General features: G+C 46.9%; 1 protein-coding gene across 4 annotated transcripts in view; it reads left to right on the top strand.

Moving 5' to 3' along the window:
* The window catches only part of LOC141171873 (uncharacterized), a 92,221-nt gene that overhangs the window by 11,686 nt on the left and 57,105 nt on the right, over positions 1 to 23,430 (top strand). For 2 of the 4 annotated variants that reach the window (XM_073655505.1, XM_073655504.1), the window contains exons 2-6: positions 20,110 to 20,281; positions 20,411 to 20,590; positions 20,671 to 20,794; positions 20,878 to 20,972; positions 21,073 to 21,163. The exons of 1 other annotated variant lie outside the window; for it this stretch is intronic. In XM_073655505.1, coding sequence (XP_073511606.1) covers positions 20,210 to 20,281; positions 20,411 to 20,590; positions 20,671 to 20,794; positions 20,878 to 20,972; positions 21,073 to 21,163 — 562 coding nt within the window. In that variant the 5' untranslated portion in view covers positions 20,110 to 20,209. The remainder of the gene's footprint in view (positions 1 to 20,109; positions 20,282 to 20,410; positions 20,591 to 20,670; positions 20,795 to 20,877; positions 20,973 to 21,072; positions 21,164 to 23,430) is intronic. One more of the 4 variants, XM_073655508.1, reaches the window with a different exon arrangement.

The following is a 23,430-nucleotide window of genomic DNA, read 5'->3' as shown; positions in this document are numbered from 1 at the left end:
GTATAGCCATGAATCTTCTTGGGAATGATGCAACAAGTTTTTCACACCTGGATTTTGGGATCCTTTGCCATTTTTCCTTGCCGATCCTCTCCAGTTCCATCAGGTTGGATGGTGAACGTTGGTGGACAACCATTTTCAGGTCTCTCCAGGAATGCTCAATTGGGTTTAGGTCAAGGCTCTGGCTGGACCAGTCAAGAATGGTCACAGAGTTGTTCTGAAGCCACTCCTTTGTTATTTTAGCTGTGTGCTTAGGGTCATTGTCTTGTTGGAAGGTGAACCTTTAGCCAAGTCTGAGGTCCAGAGCACTCTGGAAGAGGTTTTCATCCAGGATATCTCTGTACTTGGCCGCATTCATGTTTCCTTCATTTGCAACCAGTCGTCCTGTCCCTGCAGCTGAAAAACACCCCCCTAGCATGATGCTGCCACCACCACGTTTCACTGTTGGGATTGTATTGGGCAGGTGATGAGTAGTACCTGGTTTTCTCCACACATATCGCTTAGAATTATCACCAAAAAGCTCTATCTTCATCTCATCAGACCAGAGAATCTTATTTCTCATAGTCTGGGAGTCCTTCATGTGTTTCTGCGCAAACTCCATGCGGGCTTTCATATGTCTTGCACTGAGGAGAGGCTTCCGTCGAGCCACTCTGCTATAAAGGCCCGACTGGTGGAGGGCTGCAGTGATAGGTGACTTTGTGGAACTTTCTCCCATCTCCCTACAACATCTCAGGAGCTCAGCCACAGTGATCTTGGGGTTCTTCTTTACCTCATTCACTAAGGATCTTCTCCCACGATTGCTCAGTTTGGCTAGACGGCCAGGTCTAGGAAGACTTCTGGTGGTCCCAAACATCTTCCATTTAAGGATTAAGGAGGCCACTGTGCTCTTAGGAACCTTGAGTAATGCAGAAATTCTTTTGTAACCTTGGCCAGATGTGTGCCTTGCCACAATTCTGTCTCTGAGCTCCTTGGGCAGTTCCTTTGTGCTCATGATTCTCATTTGGTCTGACATGCGCTGTGAGCTGAGAGGCCTTTCCAAATCAAGTCCTATCAGTTTAGATTAATTAAACACAATTAAACACAGCTGGACTCCAATGAAGGAGTCGAATCATCTCATGGAGAATCACAAGGAAATGGACAGCATGTGACTTAAATATGAGTGTCTGAGCAAAGGGTCTGAATACTTATGACCATGTGACATTTCAGTCTTTCTTTTTTAATAAATTTGCAAAAATTTCTACTTTTCTATTTTTTTTCAGTCAAGATGGGGTGCAGAGTGTACTTTTGCGAGAAAAAAAATTAACTTTTTAGAATTTACCAAATGGCTGCAATGAAACAAAGTGAAAAATTTAAAGGGGTCTGAATACTTTTCGTACCCACTGTATGTTGTGGAATACCTATACTAACTATAAAGAAGCAAATCTCTCCCTGACTCAGCAGCACCTCTGTAACGGGTCTGGGAGGCGGAACCTCTGAGCTACTATACAAGGGGGCGGTCCTTGTAAGGGAGCGGGTGGCGACCAGGGAAGACGGGCTGGAAGTCTCAGCAGGTGAACGGGACAGTCTCTGAGTGAACGGGACAGTCTCTGAGTGAACGGGCTGGAGGTCACGGCAAGTGACCGGGGCAGTCTCTAGGTATAGGGTTGGTACGACCTGTGGCGGCTGAAGATAGACGTGAGCTCCCAGGTGAGCAGGCGAGAGTCTCTGGATGAACGGGTGGTCACAGCATGTGACGGCGGAGCCTCCAGGAAGACCAGCGGACAGGCGACAGATGAGCGCTCCCAGGTGAGCGGGCAGAAGTCTCTGGACAGGCGGGTGGTCACAGCACGTGACGGCAGAGCCTCCGGGTAGGCAAGCAGACAGGTAGCAGATGAGCGCTCCCAGGTGAGCGGGCAGGAGTCACTGGACAGGCAGGTGGTCACAGCACGTGACGGCGGAGCCTCCAGGTAGGCTAGCAGACAGGTAGCAGATGTGCGCTCCCAGGTGAGCGGGCAAGCTGGTCCATAGACAGACTGACAGGAGTTGGAAGGCAGACCGTCGGACCTCAGGCAAGCAGGCAGGTAGCTGATGTGCGCTCCCAGGTGAGCGGGCAGGCTGGTCCTTAGACAGACTGACAGGATTAGTAAGGCAGACCGTCGGACCTCAGACTAGCAGGCAGGTAGCAAGTAATCAGGCAGGAATCTGGCAGGTAACTGGCAACGGGACCTGAGGGCTGAAGCACAGGTGAGACACAGGTGCAAACAACATTGCTCGGGCACCTCCATTTTGGAGGAGGTGCCTTATATATGGTAAAGTCCTCCGGCCATTGGCCGGGGACTCCTTAGGACGGCGCGCGCGGCCCCTTTAAGAGGGAGGGAGAGCGCGCGCGCGCGCGCCCTAAGCACAGTGGCCGGGAAGGAGCGCGCGCTGCCAGCAGAGCGGGAGAGGGACGCCGGGCACGGAGCAGAGCGGTGAGGGGAACAGCGTCCCTGCCTAGCAGAGGGCAGGGACGCCGGCACTACAGTACCCCCCCCTTTAGGCCCCCCCTTTTTTAGGCCAGACAGAAATTTAGCAAGGATGAGAGGGGCATGGATGTTCTCCCGGGGCTCCCACGTTCTCTCCTCAGGACCAAACCCCTTCCAATCTACCAGAAAAAAGGTCTTCCCTCTTACCCTTTTGGTAGCAAGAATGTTCTCTACCTCAAACTCGTCCTCAGCGGAAACCGGAGCAGGAGGCGTACCTGTAGACTTGGAAAAAGAGTTAAGCACCACGGGTTTGAGGAGAGATACATGGAAGGAGTTAGGGATCCGTAAGTTGGCCGGGAGTTTCAATTTATAGGCCACCGGGTTGATCTGACTGATGACCTCCAGAGGACCGATGAACCGAGGCCCTAACTTGTAAGAAGGTATCTTGAGTCGAACATATTTAGATGAGAGCCAGACCTTATCTCCTGGACGAAATTGTGGAGGATCCAGGCGTTTTTTGTCAGCGTGTCTTTTCATACGCTCGGATGACAGAAGGAGTGCGGACCGGGTACTCTCCCATATGGAGGAAAATTTGCTAACGAGAGATTCCGCAGCCGGGTTGTCCACAGAGGTGGAGACAGGAAAAGGAATCCGAGGATGCTGACCGAAAACTACAAAAAACGGGGATTTGGAGGAGGATTCGCTCTCGTGATTATTATAAGAGAACTCGGCCCATGGTAGGAGATCCACCCAGTCAGAATGGTGGGCATTAACAAAGTGCCGGAGGTAACTGGTCAGGTTCTGATTGATCCGCTCCACTTGACCATTGGACTGTGGGTGGTAAGCGGAGGAGAAGTCCAGGGTGACGTCTAGTAGTTTACAAGTGGCTCTCCAGAAACGTGAGGTGAACTGTACCCCACGATCCGACACGATGTGGAGGGGCAGGCCATGAAGACGGAAGATATGGCGGATAAAGTCTTTAGCCAGCTCGGGTGCAGACGGGAGGCCTGGCAGGGGAATAAAGTGAGCCATCTTGGAAAAGCGGTCAGCGACCACCCAAATGACCGTACAACCGACAGAGACGGGGAGATCAGTTATGAAGTCCATAGCAATATGCTGCCAGGGGGCAGCAGGCACAGGAAGCGGAAGGAGGCGTCCGGCTGGCAGATGTCTCGGGACTTTGTTGCGGGCGCAGGACACACAGGCAGAAACAAAGTCTATTACGTCCTTGTGCAGGGTAGGCCACCAATAGTGCCGGGCAATAAGCTGGAGGGTCTTTTTCTGACCGGCGTGGCCAGCTAGCTTAGACGAATGGCCCCAGTGTAGGATCTTCTCCCGATCAGGTACTGAAACAAACGTCTTACCGGGAGGGAGACGATTTAGACTCACGGGAGCCACCTGCATTACTCTGGCGGGATCGATGATATGTTTAGGTTCTTCCTCGAGATCGGACACCAGAAAGGATCGGGACAAGGCGTCTGCTTTGACGTTTTTGTCAGCCGGGCGAAAATGAAGAACAAAATCAAAGCGAGCAAAAAACAAGGACCACCGGGCTTGGCGCGGGTTAAGTCTCTGGGCATGCTGGAGGTAAGCCAAGTTCTTGTGGTCAGTGTAAATTATTACCGGATGAAGAGCCCCCTCGAGTAGGTAACGCCACTCCTCCAACGCCAGCTTGATGGCCAATAACTCTCGGTCTCCTATGGAATAGTTGCGCTCAGAAGAGGAGAAGAGTTTGGAGAAGAAGCCACAAGTTACCATTCTCCCGGAAGATGATTTTTGAGTAAGTACCGCTCCGGCTCCAGAGGAGGAGGCGTCAACTTCCAGGAAGAACTGCTTGTTGCCGTCCGGGCGATGCAGCACCGGGGCGGAAGAGAAGGCCTGTTTTAGGGAAAGAAAGGCCTCCTCTGCTTCGGGTGGCCACTCTTTGGGATTAGTACCCATACGGGTGAGCGCGGAAATTGGGGCAGTCCGGGAAGAGAAGTGTGGTATGAAGAGGCGGTAGTAGTTGGCGAAGCCCAGGAATCGCTGAATGGCCTTCAACCCCTCCGGTCGGGGCCATTTCTCGATGGCAGACAGTTTCTCAGGATCCATTTGTAGGCCGGTCTGAGAGATAATGTAGCCCAGAAACGGAAGCGAGGTCTGCTCAAAGAGGCACTTCTCATATTTAGCGTAGAGATGGTTCTGCCTGAGCCTGAGCAGGACCTGACGAACGTCCCTCCGGTGAGTCTGGAGATCCGGAGAGAAGACCAAGATGTCGTCCAGGTACACCACTACGCAGGAGTAGAGAAGGTCCCGGAAGATGTCATTGACCAACTCTTGAAAGACGGCAGGAGCGTTACAGAGGCCAAAGGGCATAACCAGATATTCATAGTGGCCGTCCCGGGTGTTGAATGCCGTCTTCCATTCATCCCCCTGACGGATACGAACCAGGTTGTACGCCCCACGGAGGTCTAGTTTGGTGAAGATTCTAGCCCCACTCAGACGATCAAATAACTCCGGAATGAGCGGAAGGTGGTACTTATTCTTCACCGTGATCTGGTTAAGGCCTCTATAGTCTATACAGGGACGGAGAGAGCCGTCCTTCTTTTTGACGAAAAAGAAGCCTGCTCCCGCCGGGGAGGTAGATTTCCGGATGAATCCCCTGGCCAGATTCTCCTCAATATATTCGGACATCGAGCGGGTCTCAGCAGCGGATAATGGATAAATACGCCCACGGGGAGGAGAAGTACCAGGTAACAAGTCGATAGGGCAGTCGTATGGTCTATGAGGGGGTAGTGTCTCTGCTTCCTTTTTATTAAAGACATCAGCATAAGACCAATAAGGGATCGGAAGTCCAGGTAGATTAGCTGGGGTAGGAGAAGGACGGACGGGATGGACGGGAACCAGACAGGTCTTATGGCAGCCCTGTCCCCAGCGAAGGACTTCTCCGGTCTGCCAGTCAAGAACGGGTGCATGTCTCTGGAGCCAAGGTAGACCTAGCAGGAGGGCGTGAGAGAGTCCAGGCAGAACATGGAAGGAGATACTTTCAGAATGCAACATTCCCACCTGCAGAGTAATGGATTCGGTGATGAGTTGGATGGGGCGTGGTAAGAGCCCCCCATCCACGGCAGCAACAGACAAGGGTACAGCCAGAGGTTTGGTGGGGAAGCGGTATTTCTCTACCAGGGACTGTGAGATAAGATTCCCGGCTGCTCCAGAGTCAAGTTGGGCTAGTTCGAAATAACGGTTCTCCCCGTAGACGATTGAAACTGACAACAGCAGGGATGGAGAGGATTTATTCTTGTCTAGGTGGACCTCTCTGAGCGAACCTAGACACAGGCGTTTCCCGACCTCTCCGGTCAGGCACGGATCCGGTGCTCCTTACTGCCACAGTAGAAGCAGGTCCCCTCGGCACGGCGTAAGTCCTGACGGGTCTTGACCATCTTGGTCTGGTCGACCTGCATAGGCTCAGGAGAGTGTACCTGGTAAGAGACAGAAGGAGTGACGGGTTTCTGAAAAGTAGGAGCTAGACGTGGTAATCTCCTCTCACGGGTGACCTCTCTGGCACGCTCCTGGAACCGTAGGTCAATCCGGGTGGCAAGAGTTATTAAATCATCGAGAGTGGTAGGAATGTCCCGACCGGCAAGCTCATCTTTAATACGGCCGGACAGACCCTCCCAGAAGACGGAAACCAGAGCGTCGTTATCCCAGGCCAGCTCCGAGGCAAGGGTACGGAACCGTATGGCATATTGGCCCACGGTGAGACTTTCCTGACGGAGGCGTAGCAGAGATGATGCGGATGAGGTCTTCCGTCCGGGTTCGTCGAAGACTTTCCGGAAAGCCGTGAGAAAAGCAAGCAAGTTGGATACCAGGGGGTCTCCTCTCTCCCATAGAGGATTTAGCCAGGCCAGGGCCTCCCCGGTGAGATGGGACATGATGAATGCAATTTTGGCCCGGTCGGAGTTAAACTGGTGAGATAATAGTTCAAAGTGCAGGGTGCACTGATTTATGAAGCCCCGAGCCTGGGCGGAGTCGCCTCCGAAGCGAGGAGGTGCAGAAAGCCGGGGTCCGGGGTAAGATACCATGGTATTAGTGGGCAGTGGAGCTGCCGGATTGCGAGACATGGCACTGGCGGAGGTTGCTGGTGGAACAGTCAGAGTGTCCAGGCGAGTATTGACATTCCGCAGGTGACCCAGAATGGACTCCTGTTGGGACCTTTGACGGGACAGTTCATGACACAGGTCCGAGAGCGAGGGAGCTTGGGTGCCACCTGGTTCCATGGCCCGAGCAAACTGTAACGGGTCTGGGAGGCGGAACCTCTGAGCTACTATACAAGGGGGCGGTCCTTGTAAGGGAGCGGGTGGCGACCAGGGAAGACGGGCTGGAAGTCTCATCAGGTGAACGGGACAGTCTCTGAGTGAACGGGCTGGAGGTCACGGCAAGTGACCGGGGCAGTCTCTAGGTATAGGGTTGGTACGACCTGTGGCGGCTGAAGATAGACGTGAGCTCCCAGGTGAGCAGGCGAGAGTCTCTGGATGAACGGGTGGTCACAGCATGTGACGGCGGAGCCTCCAGGAAGACCAGCGGACAGGCGACAGATGAGCGCTCCCAGGTGAGCGGGCAGAAGTCTCTGGACAGGCGGGTGGTCACAGCACGTGACGGCAGAGCCTCCGGGTAGGCAAGCAGACAGGTAGCAGATGAGCGCTCCCAGGTGAGCGGGCAGGAGTCACTGGACAGGCAGGTGGTCACAGCACGTGACGGCGGAGCCTCCAGGTAGGCTAGCAGACAGGTAGCAGATGTGCGCTCCCAGGTGAGCGGGCAAGCTGGTCCATAGACAGACTGACAGGAGTTGGAAGGCAGACCGTCGGACCTCAGGCAAGCAGGCAGGTAGCTGATGTGCGCTCCCAGGTGAGCGGGCAGGCTGGTCCTTAGACAGACTGACAGGATTAGTAAGGCAGACCGTCGGACCTCAGACTAGCAGGCAGGTAGCAAGTAATCAGGCAGGAATCTGGCAGGTAACTGGCAACGGGACCTGAGGGCTGAAGCACAGGTGAGACACAGGTGCAAACAACATTGCTCGGGCACCTCCATTTTGGAGGAGGTGCCTTATATATGGTAAAGTCCTCCGGCCATTGGCCGGGGACTCCTTAGGACGGCGCGCGCGGCCCCTTTAAGAGGGAGGGAGAGCGCGCGCGCGCGCCCTAAGCACAGTGGCCGGGAAGGAGCGCGCGCTGCCAGCAGAGCGGGAGAGGGACGCCGGGCACGGAGCAGAGCGGTGAGGGGAACAGCGTCCCTGCCTAGCAGAGGGCAGGGACGCCGGCACTACAATCTCTCCCTACTCTGCCTGTTTCCAGGGAAGACTGTGACGAGCATAGCGGAGTCAGGTCTTATATAGACCTGATGATGCTGTGCAGCCAGCCAATCACTGTAATGCCCAAAACCAACATGACTACGGCATTACAGTGCGTGGCAGGCAATCCCTGCATGTTCATTGGCTCTCCAAAGAGCGCCAAACATGCAGGGAGGGGACCCGAGTTCTCGCCCGAGCAACCCGTAAATACTCGCCGAGCTTGTTGAGCACCGAGCAGTGGTGAGAACGTTCGCTCATCACTATTAGTAACACATTATGCCGCCATGGATTAAAATCCTGCAGAACCCCCTGCTCATGCCAGCACATGTCAGGGCCCGTTTGAAGTTTGCCAATGATCATCTCGATGATCCAGATGAGACATGGAGAAAAGTCATGTGGTCTGATGAGACCAAAATAGAACCTTTGGTATTAACTCCACTCACCGTGTTTGGAAGAAGAAGGATGAGTACAACCCCAAGAACACTGTCCCAACCATGAAGCATGGTGGGGGAAGCATCATAATTTGGGGGTGCTTTTCTGCAAAGAGGACAGGACAACTGCACTGTATTGAAGGCCAACAACCTCCTACCCTCAGTTAGAGTATTGAAGGTGGGTCGTGGCTGGGTCTTCCAGCATGACAATGACCCAAAACACAGCCAGGGCAACTAAGGAGTGGCTCTGTAGGAAGCATTTCAAAGTCCTGGACTGGCTTAGCCAGTCTCCAGACCTAACCTGAACCCAAGACAAAATCTTTGGAGGGATGTTGCCCAGCGACAGCCCCAAAACCCGAAAGATCTGGAGAAGATCTGTATGGAGGAGTGGGCCAAAATCCCTGCTGCAGTGTGTGCAAACCTGGTCAAGAACTACAGGAAACGTCTGACCTCTGTAATTGCAAACAAATATATTGTATCAAATACTTATTTCATACAATAAAATGCAAATTACTTATGTAAAACTCCTACAATGTGATTTTCTGGATTTTTTTCAAGATTCTGCCTCCCACAGTTTCCCTACTGTAAGTGTGTGTGTGTGTGTGTGTGTGTGTGTGTGTATATATATATATATATTTATATATATATATATATATATATATATATATATATATATATACACTGCTCAAAAAAAAAATAAAGGGTACACTTAAACAGAATATAACTCCCAAGTAAATCAAACTTCTGTGAAATCAAACTTTCCACTTAGGAAGCAACACTGATTGACAATCAATTTCACATGCTGTTGTGCAAATGGAATAGACAATAGATGGAAATTATTGGTAATTATCAAGACACCCTCAATAAAGGAGTGGCTCTGCAGGTGGGTACCACAGACCACATCTTAGTACCAATGCTTTCTGGCTGATGTTTTGGTCACTTTTGAATGTTGGTTGTGCTTTCACACTCATGGTAGCATGAGACGGACTGTACAACCCACAGAAGTTGCTCAGGTTGTGCAGCTCATCCAGGATTGCACATCAATGCGAGCTGTGGCAAGAAGCTATGTCTGTCAGCGTAGTGTCCAGAGGCTTGAGGCGCTACCAGGAGACAGGCCAGTACACCAGGACACGTGGAGGGGGCCGTAGGAGGGCAACAACCCAGCAGCTGGACCGCTACCTCCACCTTTGTGCAAGGAGGAACAGGAGGAGCACTGCCAGAGCCCTGCAAAATGACCTCCTGACTGCCATTAGGTACTGAGATGAGATCCTTGTGAGACCATATGCTGGTGCGGTTGGCCCTGGGTTCCTCCTAATGCAGGACAATGCCAGACCTCATGTGGCTGGAGTGTGTCAGCAGTTCCTGCAAGATGAAGGCATTGAAGCTATGGACTGGCCCGCCTGTTCCCCAGACCTGAATCCCATTGAGCACATCTGGAACATCATGTCTCGCTCCATCCACCAACGTCACGTTGCACCACAGACTGTTCAGGAGTTGGCGGATGCTTTAATCTAGGTCTGAGAGGAGATCCCACAGGAGACCATCCGCAACCTCATCAGGAGCATGCCCAGGCGTTGTAGGGAGGTTATACAGGCATGTGGAGGCCACGCACAATACTGAGCCTCATTTTGACTTGTTTTAAGGACATTACATCAAAGTTGGATCAGCCTGTAGTGTGTTTTTCAATTTTAATTTTGGGGGTGACTCCCAATCCAGGCCTCCATTGGTTAATAAATGTGATTTCCATTGATGATTTTTATGTGATTTTGTTGTCAGCACATTCAACTTTGTACAGAGCAAAGTATTCAATGAGAATATTTCATTCATTCAGATCTAGGATGTGTTATTTGAGTGTTCACTTTATTTTTTTTGATATATATACAGGGGTTGGACAAAATAATGGAAACACCTTGAAACATCAACAAAAGTTAGTTTAATATGGTGTGGGTGTTATGATCTGCTACAAGAACTAAGGAAAGAAAGGGAATCTGTCCCTGCAATAAGACTGAGCTGATTCCCTACGTTGCAGCGGGCGACCTGTTCCTTGTGAACAGACCTGCCTTCGTCCTCAGCTAGTCTGAACGCAGACCTATAGAATAAAGGGAGGGGTCCCTAAAAGAACTAAGGACTGGGACAAAATTGGACACCTCCTAGCAGATGTTGTAGCGGAGCAAAAAGACAAACAGACAAAAAGTACTTAGAGGTCCAAAGGACCAAACGAACTAGAGAGATAGGTACAAAAGCACCTGGCTAGATAGAGAGTCAAATAACACTGAAGTCCAGCAAAGCCAAAAGGGCGGGTCTGGATTAAATAGGCAGCAGGTCACGTGACCACAAAATAGAAAAAACTAACAGAAGAGTTCTAACAGTAGGTCCACCTTTTGCGGCGATTACAGCCTCAATTCTCTGAGGTATGGATTCATACAAGGTGTAAATTGTTTCCAAAGGAATTTTAGCCCATTCTTCAGTTAATACACCCTCCAGTTCTTTGAGTGACGATCGCGGCGGAAATCGACGTCTAACTTGAATCTCTAAAATCGACAATAAATGCTCAATAATGTTGAGGTCTGGGGATTGTGGGGGCCAGATGAGATGCTCAACTTCATTAGAATGTTCCTCGTGCCATGCTTTAACGATTCTAGCTGTATGAATTGGTGCATTATCATCCTGAAAGATGGCGTTCCCCTCCAGGAACAGTGCTTGAACCATAGGATGCACTTGGTCGCCCAAAATGCCTAAATAATCTTGGCTGTTAATTCTTCCATGAAGGGATATCATTAGCCCGGCGGATCTCCACGAAATAGCACCCCAGATCATCACAGAACCTCCGCCATGTTTTACAGTTGGGAAAAGGCAGTCTGGATGGAATGCTTCTTTCGGCTGTCTCCAAGCGTACACTCGGCCGGAGGTCGGAAAAGGGTAAACGATGATTCGTCGGAGAATATCACGTTTCCACTGCTCGAGGGACCAATTCTGGAGGTTTCTACACCACTCTAAATGCTTGGAAACATTTGTCATTGAGAGCAACGGTTTTGTAATTGCAGCTCTTTCGTGGAATCCAGATTTGTGCAGCTCCCGACGAACAGTTTTTGTGGAAACTCTGTTCTGTAGGTGTTCATTGAGTTCAGCAGTGATTTTCAGAGCCAAGGTCTTGCGATCCTCTCTCACAATTCACTTTAGAGTCCGAAGGTATCTCTCAGTCAACTTCGACTTCCGGCCGGACCTGTGCTTTGCTGTGGACGTTTTTCCTTCTCTTTCAAACTCAGTCATTACTTTGGAGACAGTAGCTCTTGACACGCCAAGCATTCGGGCACTTTCTGATACACTAGCGCCTGCCATACGAGCACCAACAATTTGTCCTCTTTGAAAATCTGAGAGGTCTGCCATTGGTATCAGGTTCTCATCAATGTTTTTACAATTCGGCAAAACAAACAGTTAATTTACATACACATACCACATAACACAAATAATCAACTACTAAACATTATAAACATGTAAACCGTGACATATGATAACATGTTTTAAGATTATGATGCCAAAACGTTAGGTGTTTCCATTATTTTGTCCAACCCCTGTATATACAGTACAGACCAAAAGTTTGGACACACCTTCTCATTTAAAGATTTTTCTGTATTTTCATGACTATGAAAATTGTACATTCTCACAGAAGGCATCACAATATGTGTAATTATATACTTAACAAAAAAGTGTGAAACAACTGAAAATATGTCTTATATTCTAGGTTCTTCAAAGTAGCCACCTTTTTCTTTGATGACTGCTTTGCACACTCTTGGCATTCTCTTTATGAGCTTCAAGAAGTAGTCACCGGAAATGGTCTTCCAATGATCTTGAAGGAGTTCCCAGAGATGCTTAGCACTTGTTGGCCCTTTTGCCTTCACTCTGCGGTCCAGCTCACCCCAAACAATCTCGATTGAGTTCAGGTCTGGTGACTGTGGAGGCCAGGTCATCTGGCGTAGCACCCCATCACTCTCCTTCTTGGTAAAATAGCCCTTACACAGCCTGGAGGTGTGTTTGGGGTCATTGTCCTGTTGAAAAATAAATGATGGTCCAACTAAACGCAAACCAGATGGAATAGCATGCCGCTGCAAGATGCTGTGGTAGCCATGCTGGTTCAGTATGCCTTCAATTTTGAATAAATCCCCAACAGTGTCACCAGCAAAGCACCCCCACACCATCACACCTCCTCCTCCATACTTCACGGTGGGAACCAGGCATGTAGAGTCCATCCGTTCACCTTTTCTGTGTTGCACAAAGACAAGGTGGTTGGAACCAAAGATCTCAAATTTGGACTCATCAGACCAAAGCACAGATTTCCACTGGTCTAATGTCCATTCCTTGTGTTCTTTAGCCCAAACAAGTCTCTTCTGCTTGTTGCCTGTCCTTAGCAGTGGTTTCCTATCAGCTATTTTACCATGAAGGCCTACTGCACAAAGTCTCCTCTTAACAGTTGTTGTAGAGTTGTGTCTGCTGCTAGAACTCGGTGTGGCATTCACTTGGTCTCTAATCTGAGCTGCTGTTAACCTGCGATTTCTGAGGCTGGTGACTTGGATAAACTTATCCTCAGAAGCAGAGGTGACTCTTGGTCTTCCTTTCCTGGGGCGGTCCTCATGTGAGCCAGTTTCTTTGTAGCGCTTGATGGTTTTTGCAACTGCACTTGGGGACACTTTAAAAGTTTTCCCAATTTTTCGCACTGACTGACCTTCATTTCTTAATGTAATGATGGCCACTCGTTTTTCTTTACTTAGCTGCTTTTTTCTTGCCATAATACAATTTCAGCTATCTATCCACCAGACTTCTCCACAACACAACTGATGGTCCCAACCCCATTTATAAGGCAAGAAATCACACTTATTAAAGCTGACAGGGCACACCTGTGAAGTGAAAACCATTAACGGTGACTACCTCTTGAAGCTCATCAAGAGAATGCCAAGAGTGTGCAAAGCAGTCATCAAAGCAAAAAGGTGGCTACTTTGAAGAACCTAGAATATAAGACATATTTTCAGTTGTTTCACACTTTTTTGTTAAGTATATAATTCCACATGTGTTAATTCATAGTTTTGATGCCTTCAGTGTGAATGTACAATTTTCATAGTCATGAAAATACAGAAATTTCTTTAAATGAGAAGGTGTGTCCAAACTTTTGGTCTGTACTGTGTATATGTATGTATATATATATGTATGTGTGTATATATATATATATATATATATATATATATATATATATATATATATATATATATATATATATATATATATATATAGTAAGCAGACAGACAAGCACGGCTGGTAGACGGGCTGGCGGGCACGGCTGGTAGACGGGCTGGCGGGCAGCATGGGGACCTAAGAACTGACAGAAAGGTTAGGAGGCCAAACTAACACGTTGCACAGGCACCTCCATGCCGGGGGAGGTGCCTTATATATTACCTGTCCTCCAGCCATTGGCCGGGGACATCTTAGGATGGGGCACACGGCCCCTTTAAGAGACAAGGAGCACGCGCGCGCCCTAGGCACAGTGCCCAGACAAGCTGCGGCGCGGGAGACACCAGGAGGGGGCGCAGTGATAAGGAGGTCGTCGTCTCCGCCGGGCAGGAGGCAGACATGCCATAGCTACAATTGATACAGGGTTTGTCTCAATATATAGCATAAGGAACAGATAACGTTAAGCATCACTAATATTTGTATATTAATTAATAGTCAGTTTTGAAGTTAATTAATATCGGACCCCAATAGAGGTGGAGAAAGTCCCCCTGTAATAACTATAGTTTAGAGGAAACTTTCTGCCCTATTTCAAATAGTAAAATAAACTAATAAAACAAAACCACCGTATAGATAAAGAACAGTAAAGGCCTGTTAGAGACGCTGCTGCCCCTGGATGTACTGAGTTATATCAAGGCCTCACTAGGGGCAATTTTACCCTTTCCTCCCTGGTTGTAATCGGCCATTTTGACCCTTCTGCACATGGTGGGGCACAAGGGACTGAGAAGAAATGCTATTCTGTCTGTGTAAATGCCTTTTCTCCATCACAATATTGCTGGACTCCTCACAATAACAATTCCTTGCAATATGTCCGAAGTGACCACATTTCTAACATTTACCAGAGCTGTATTTCCTCTCTTTTTGTACCTGACCATTTGCAATACCTGCAATATGCCCAGAGCCAGCACAGGCAGAACATCTAACACCCGCCGTGCTGGATTACGGGCCCCTAACAGAACATACTTCATTCTGTTTGGATCTGCTATACTGTTCCATTACTAGGGAGGCACTTTTAACCGCTTCCCGACCGCCCACTGTATATAAATGTCGGCGCTGCCTGGGCATTGGGCAGCGCCGACTTTTATGAACAGTTGGTGGTCCCGCAGCGCTCAGGACCCCCAGGGTCCTGCAAGCGCTGCGGGTGTGGTGCAGAGCAGTAGCATGACCACCTCCGGGTCTGAAATGTACGGTGTCCTGCTAGGCCCTGCCTGCAGCTGAGTCTCGCAGGAGACACTGACAGTGTAAAACAGTCAGCAGAGCTCGCATGCAATGCAATACATGTCTATTGCATTGCATGAGAACAGGGATTAGAAAAATAAAAATTGATGTCCTATAAAGGGACCAAGTAAAATGGAAAAACAAAAGTAAAAAAAAATGTTTTCAAACTGTTAAAAAAAAATCACAAAATAAATAAAATTAAATAAAGAAAATATTAAACCAATAAATCCGTATATTTATGCAAAAACAAAAAAAGTACACATATTTGGTATCGCCGTTTCCGGAACAACCCGATCTATAAAACTGTCACACTAACCCCTTCTGTGCACACCGTAAAAAAAAAAAAACGGAGCTAAAAACTATGCTTTTTCATCATATCGCCAAACAAAAAGTGGAATAGAATGCGATCAAAAAGCCAAATTGAAATAAAAATGGTACCGCTGAAAACATCTTGTCCCGCAAGAAAAAAAGCCGTCATACAGCTCCATCAGCCGAAAAATAAAAAAGTTCCATAAAGCGAATAAAGTGAAGCAAAAAAAATATTTTTTCTATAAAATGGTTTTATTGTGTAAAAGCGCCAAAAATTAAAAAAACTATATAGGTGTAGTATCGCTGTAAATGTACTGACCCGAAGAATAACGCTGCCTTATCACTTTTACCACACGCAGAATGGCATAAAAAAAAACCTCAAAAAACAGTTCCTGAATAGTTGGTTTTTGTTCATTTTACCTCCCAAAAAACGGAATAGAAAGCGATCAAAAAATGTCACATACCCAAAAATGGTACCAATAAAAATGTGAACTTGTCCCGCAAAAAACAAGCCCTCACATGACTCTGTCGGCTGAAATATGGAAAAATTATAGCTCTCAAAATGTGGCGATGCAAAAACTAGATTTTGCAAAAAAAAGCGTCTTTTAGTATGTGACAGCTGTCAATCATAAAAGCCAGATATGAATCTGGCATCGCACCGACCCGAAGAATAAAGTCGTCTAATCACTTATACCACATGAGGAACGGCGTAAAAAATAAATAAAACCAATTCTTCACCTGCTACTGATTTGTTTATTCTGCTTCCCAAAGATAGCAGTAAGGCTCGGCTCACATTTAGCCTGCACTCTGTGCTGAGCGCTTACACCGGGGTTTCCGTGTAAATATCTGAAATACGTGATTCAGAGGAAGATTCCCTGTAATGAGGCAGATGGAGGCACTGTGGATGCCGTCTGGCCTGTGATCCCACGGTGTCAGTTTTTTTAGGCGTGCATAAGAGTGCGGTTGGCCACAGTTTTGTGCACTTCTGAAAAAAAGGACACCGCTTAACAGAGGCCAGATGGAATACAGAGTAACTCTGCTGCCTCATTACAGTGAATGGATCCCGCGGGGGTTTCATCTGAATTACATCACTTGGAGATTTAGATGGAAACCCCGATGTAAGTGCTCAGCCTAGAGCGCCGGATAAATGTTACGTAAAATGTTCCCAATAAAAGCTTCAACTCAGTCCTCAAAAAAAGCTAGTCCCCACTCAGGTCCGTCATCTGTTAAAAATATAAGGGACTTCCAAGTTACTGGTAGCAGAAAGGCTCTGGAAAAGCGAAATGGCCCTTGCCCCCCAAAAGAAATTCAGAAAATTTTGTGCTCCCAAATTCAAATGCCCCCCTCCCTTCTGAGTCCCACAATGTGCCTGAACTACATTTAGGCTCCACATGTTTGGCATTCCTGTAGCGATGAGAGCTTGCCTAATTTACAGGTGCATGTCTCCAGAAGCACGAGCTGGGCACAACGTACTGGTCACTACAGCGTATTGGTCACTTCAACGGCAGTTTTAAATTTTCTCTCAGCATCCTCCATTGCTGCTTGTTTCTGGAAAAGACCCATGGAGTCAAAATCGTCACTACACCTGTAGGTAAATTCCCAAAGGGGTATAATTTCCAAAATAGGGTCACTTGAGGGGGGATTCTGCTCTTCTAGCACTTAGGGGTTGTGTGTATGGAGTACACAAACTATTCTACAATAATTTGTTCTCCAAGAGTCAAATAGCACTCCGTCCCTCCCTGGTCTCGCCGTATGGCTAAGCAGTACTGTACAGCCACATATGAGGTATTGCCGCGTTTAGAAGAAATTGTGTGACACATTTCGGCACCATTTTTACCCATTGCCCTGTGTGAAAATGTAAAATCTGAGGCTAAAACATTTTTTTGTGGTAAAAATATAATTATATTTTCTTCAATGCCCAATGGTATAAATTTAAAAATTAAAAAATACTCACTACTTCCCTAGATGAATTCCTTGAGAGGTGTAGTTTACCAAATGGGGTCACTTGTGGGGGTTTCTGATGTTTTGGCATGTCAGTGACTCTTCAAATTTGACATGGTGTCTGCAACCTATCCCAGCCAACATAGCGCTCCTTTCTCTTCCGAACCCTGCCGTACACCAAAGCATGGGTTATCCCCCACTTATGAGGTACCCTTATGATAATGCAAAATTAGGGGATGAAAATTTTTTTGGTGGGAAAAAAGTAAAAAGTTTATTTTTATGGCTCAATATTATAAACTTCTGTGAAGCACATGGGGGTTCAAAGTGCTCACCACACATCTAGATAAGTTCCCTAAGGGGTCTAATTTCCAAAATGGTGTCACTTGTGGGGGGTTTCCACTGTTTAGGCACATCAGGGGCTACACAAACGCGACATGGCGTCCGCTAATTATTCAAACAAATTTTACATTCAAAAAGTCAAATGGCGCTCCTTCCCTTCCGAGCCATGCAGTGTACCCAAATAGTGGTTTTCCCCCACATATGGGGTATTAACTTACTCAGGAGAAATTGCACAACAAATTTCATGGTGCAATTGCTCCTGTTACCCTTATGATAATGCAAAATTAAGGGCTGAAAAACGTTTATGTGGGAAAAATGTGAAAATTTTATTTTTATGGCTCAATATTATAAACTTCTGTGAAGCACCTGGGGGTTCAAGGTGCTCACCACACATCTAGATAAGTTCCCTAAGGGGTCTAGTTCCAAAAATGGTGTCACTTGTGGGGGGTTTCCACTGTTTAGGCACATCAGTGGCTCCCCAAATGCGACATGGCGTCCGCTAATTATTTTTACAAATTTTACATTCAAAAAGTCAAATGGCGCTCCTTCCCTTCCGAACCCTACAGTGCACCCAAACAGTGGTTTTCCCTCACATATGTGGTATCAGCGTGCTCAGCAGAAATTGCACTACAAATTGGATAGTCCATTTTTTCCTGTTACCCTTGTGAAAATAAAAAAATTGGGTCTAAAGTAACTTTTTTTGTGAAAAAAAGTAAAATGTTCATTGCTTTCTTCCACATTCCAAAAATTTCTGTGAAGCACCTGAATTGTTAATAAACTTCTTGAATGTGGTTTTGAGCAACTTGAGGGGTGCAGTTTTTAGAATGGTATCACTTTTGGATATTTTCTGTCATAAAGGCCCCTCAAAGTCACTTCAAATAAGATGTGGTCCCTAAAACAAATGGTTTTCTAAATTTTGTTGGAAAAATGAGAAATCGCTGGTCAACTTTTAACCCTTAGAACTTCCTAACAAAAAATTATTTTGGTTCCAAAATTGTGCTGATGTAAAGTAGACATGTGGGAAATGTTATTTATTAACTATTTTGTGTGACATATCTCTCTGATTTAAGGGCATGAAAATTCAAAGTTTGAAAATTGCAAAATTTTCAACATTTTTGCCAAATTTCCAATTTTTTTCACAAATAAATGCAAGTGATATCAAAGAAATTTTACCACAATCATGAAGTACAAGATGTCACAAAAAAAATCTCAGAATCAGTAAGATCCGTTGAAGCGTTCCAGAGCTAGTACCTCATAAAGCGACAGTGGTCATTATTTGAAAAAATTGGCCTGGTCACGAAGGCGAAAACAGGCTCTGGCGGGAAAGGGTTAAAGTTGTTATGGACGTGACTTAACTACCATTGTGCAGTGAGTCTGTTTTCCCTAACGTGATGGATATTTTTTGTTGCTAAAACTGATATTTTTTTCACGTTAAACCTTTTTTTAAATTACTTTTTTAACTCTTTAACGACCGCATTAAAACGGCTGTCGTTAAGGGGCCTTATTGCCTCATTGCTGTTTTAAAACTGCAATCAGGAATAAGAGAATATTGCCACCCGATAGGTGTCAGCTGTATGTATGTATGTAATACTAACGGCCCCATACACGAGATAAGTGTTGGCTGAGCGGTCATTTGGCAGACGGCTATCTCTTCCGACTCCTCCATACACAAATATTCCAGCTTTCCTGTGGTCTGTATGAGAGAGTCGCCTCCAGACTCCTCTATCGGAGGATTATCTACAGGAAGAACAAACGGATTAACCTCTGACATCATCTGTCAGGAGGCCCCCAAATACTTTATGTAGTCGACCAAACCCTGGAAATCAGTGGTTTCATGCAACTTTAGTCTAATATGTATGAGGGCATTAAAAAGTAACTTATTGGACGCTGCCTCTGGCCCGGCCTAATAGACTTTTCTACATTGCAGGCCCAGACACCATTATTGGTTATTTAAGTATCGTAGTAACTAGGCAGTGAGCCGAACTCTGTCAAACCATCTTAGATGCCATGTTTGCTCTTGACAGCAGCAAGTGGTTAAACTGCCAGGGTTGGTGTAGCTGCCGCACCTGTGCCATCCCTGCGGCGCACATCTATGTTCTGGTGCCCAAAAGAGTTACTTTTTAACATGTTAAACATTTGTTTTAAAATAATTAACAAAATGTTAATATCTGCTTTTTTATGGAGTTTTTCTTGTAATATAGGAAAGCCTAAGGTCAGAAATAGACTCCATAAAACACTGTACATGGAGACTTTGGCATCAAATAACTCATGTCCTGGTGAGACTGCTATCAAATAATTTCTGTCCATGGTGTTTGTTTAAAGAAACAAGCTTTTATAAATGCCTCAAACTTCTGTGTGTGAATTAGACCTGAGCTCTAATGCGTTAGAAGATGACAGTCTGGTGAAGACAGGAAACATATAGACGGCCATTGATGATGTCGTTTGCGACAGACTCTGGCTAAATATGTTTCTAGAGCTGTATTAGAAGATGAAGATGTCGTCCTCATCATGAAATGGTTATTTCTCATGTCACGTGTAATGAATATCTCCTGCAGTATTACTAATGCCGATTCCAGTGTCAGTAAATGAGACGAGAATTAGCAATAAGGTACAAGAGTCTATGAGAAACGTATTCAGCTGCAGACTCCGAGGAAGAAACTGCTTGTTGTCTGTGGCCTAAAATATATAGATTTTATTAGTAGATGTAAAGAAGAAAACTAAATACTGTAATAAATCTCATATGTTTCCCTTATTATCTCCAGTAATTGTATTATTACACAGGATTCTTTATGATGTTACATCGGCTCATCTTCTTCTTATTCAGGTCTCTACAATACCGGATCCTCTCAGTGAATATATTCTATTCTATATCATATAATATATTCTATATCAGAGAGTTTTCCTGAGAGTTTTCAAAGATCGTTATGGACACAGACAAGATGGCTGAGAAAATATTACAAATCACCCTAGAGATCCTCTTCCGGCTTACTGGAGAGGTGAGAGATTCTGATGACGTCACATTACATCATTCTTATCTATGGAAATAACAGATGGACAGGACTGGAGAGGTGAGGACTCTAGAAATGTCTGGAGTGAGATTTATTAATGTGTCTCTCCATAACCAGGATTACACAGTAGTGAAGAAGACCTCTAGTGAGCGCTGTCAGGACCCTGTGTCTGAGGGATGGGGAAGAACCCTGAGCCCAATCACAGGGCTTCCACCTCATCACCTGGTACATGAGAACATGAATGACCAAAAGATCCTAGAACTTGCCTACAAGATGATTGAGCTGCTGACTGGAGAGGTGACACTGCTGGGAATGCTGGGACATTATACAGTAATGCTATGAAGGGATCGGGGGATGACTATCATTGTATGTGTCAGGTTCCTATAAGGTGTCAGGACGTCGCCGTCTATTTCTCCATGGAGGAGTGGGAGTATTTACAAGGTTACAAAGATCTGTACAAGAACATCATGATGGAGGTTCCCCAGCCCCTCACATCATCAGGTAACAGAAAGGACTGAATACACACGGCCTATAATAATCTGTATCTAAAGAATGAATTCAATCCCTGTATGTGTTTCCTCCAGATCTATCCAGTAAGAGGACAACACCAGAGAGATGTCCCCGTCCTCTTCTTCCACAGGACTGTAAACAAGAAGATCCCAATGTTCCTCAGGATCAGGTAGATGGAGAGAAGGTGTCACGAGATCTCCCCTATTGGTCTTGTTTTATCCACCAGTATTATATGGTTTATACTTGTGACTTGTACAATATTTTTTCAGGGTGAAGATCTGACCCAGATTAATACTACAGAGACATATGTGAGGGGTGATGAGCGGTGTAAAGAAGAGATTCCTACATATGACTACCCAGGTGAGTAGTAACTACTAAATGCAGAGAAGTCACAGATTCTTCTCAGTCACCAGCTGTGGCTGCTTTATCGGTGGTGTAGTCCGGCCGTATCACAATCGTGTACCCACCATTTTTCATCTAGACCAAAACCTTCTCTTCCACCAAAAACTGTTCAAATGACTTTGGGCATTGAAAGTCCGTTTCTATACAACTTACAACCTGGAAGATCCACCTACGAAGTGAAATTAGAAGATCCTGACTTTTACCTGCCCAGGTCTGTAAACTACCAATCCAAATGACAGCATATGTAGAAAGTGCTGAAAAGTTAGAAAATCACTTGAAGAAAAATATTATGATGAGCCTGTAAGAGAAAGCGGAGGGTAATGATGCTGTTGGCTTCCTAGATCCCTGATATCTTATTGGATGAATCTACCTTCTCTCCCTTCTGTGCTGCTGAATGTGCTCATATGGTTCCTACAAGACCAGGTTCAGTCTTTATGACCAAACCTCGCTTTTATGATCGACAATATTAAATGTGCAGTGAGGGCCAAGTGTGAATTTCTGTACAATAACAACAGAGTTTCCCTTTATCCTGACTTTTCAAACTATCTTCAAACAGGATTGCGATAAACTACGTAAATAACATTACACCTGTGCCATGATATGTCTCTAAGCTGTGCGTGGCTGATGGCTGTAATATACATCTATTCACACCTGCAGGGGATGTGTTGGCATGGCTCGAGCCCTGGTTTCATGGATTCACTCCACGTCATAAATTCCATTATGTTTTCAATCCTAAAGAATTCAGGTAAAATCTCTCCTGAAATGGAGGCACTAATACTTTCTCTACTCTTCTGTTCAGGACTCATAGTAGCTCCAACGGTCCACCATAAATGAGTGCAACTCTGATTTAGTGTTCGAGTTCTCCCCCCAAACATACGTTGTTGTTGGGGATGTAACATGTTTTTTCTAATACCCCCCCCCCCCCCATGACAGCACACCGGAGGATGTAACCCCACCCTAAAAGGGACAGGAAATATGAAGATATGAAGAGGTTTAAATAGCCCCTCCCACATCCTCCCTTCAGTGTTATTTCCTGCCCCTATCAGGGATGAAGAGGTCATCCTTGGTGTGCTGGGCCGGCGACAGGCACTGGGGAGAAAACTACAAGCCGAGCAGCACAGGATCGAGTGGTTTACCTCTCCTCCTCACATGCGCTGCTCCCATCTCCTCTGGATTCGGGACCCCCTCCTCCAGTCCTCGCCTTCGGGCAAAACCTGCAGGATATTCTGGCTGGAGGCCTCTCTGAGCTCTCCGGCCCATCTCCTCCTCCTTCTCTCTCCCCTGCTGGATGCGCGGGTGACGCCGGGCGGTGGATGATGACATCCCTTCCGCCGATTATGCGTTCCACGGTGGAACGCAGCAGGCTCAGTGGGGGGAAAAAGCGGCGATAGCCGCCGGTGATCACACCTATCTTCACCTGGACACTGGGAGAGGAGCCCTCTAATCAGAGGGAGGCTCAGGTCCAGTCGCCCATAAAGAAGCCCTGGACAGGAAGACATCTGCAGGTAGGACAAAACCATGTCTGTTGAAGCGTCTTCTCGTTCTGCATCTGTAGAGCCCAGCCCCGGGCCAGTCCCAGTATGTATGGCACTAGTAGTCCATCTCCCAGATGAAGGTAATAGTGATTATAGCTCCCTTTCCCTTCTCCCCTCTCTTGTAGGGGGACAAGGAACCTGCATCTGGAGACAAAGCTAGACTGTCACACAGATGTCCCATCTGTACAAAAAACCTATCGTCCTCCCATAGAAAGCCCCTATGCAAGGACTGTATGGAGAAAATTATCAGGCAGGAACAGCCTTCCTTAATGGAAGAAATAAAGGGGATTGTACGTCAAGAAATCAAATCCTCCTTAGCCTCGTTCCAGGAAGAAATTGGTGTTCCCTATACACCAGAGTATTAGGGACTTAGTCCTAGAGGAATGGGAGTCTCCGGAAAAGAGGTTGAATACCCCTACGGAGTTAAAGGATGTAGTATCGGCGTCTCTGCCTCCTGACAGGCAGAGACGCTGTCCCTCTTACCGCCGCGCTCCCCGCACGGCGTCCTCCGGCGCTCCTGCTGCTGCCAATGGCCGAAGGACCTCCCGTATATAAGGCACCTCCTCCGTAATGGAGGTGCCCGAGCAAAAGTTGTAGCACTGTGTACTTACCTCTGCTTCAGCACTCACGTCCCGCTGCCTGCCTGACTACCAGTCCTGCCCGCCAGCCTAACTACCAGTCCTGCCCGCC

Source organism: Phyllobates terribilis, unplaced genomic scaffold, assembly GCF_046119375.1.
Source record: "Phyllobates terribilis strain yellow unplaced genomic scaffold, ASM4611937v1 Scaffold_12__6_contigs__length_324123572, whole genome shotgun sequence".
NCBI classification, from domain to species: Eukaryota; Metazoa; Chordata; class Amphibia; order Anura; family Dendrobatidae; genus Phyllobates; species Phyllobates terribilis.
The sequence above is the reverse complement of the archived record's forward strand: the minus strand, read 5'-3'. Positions and strand labels throughout refer to the sequence as shown.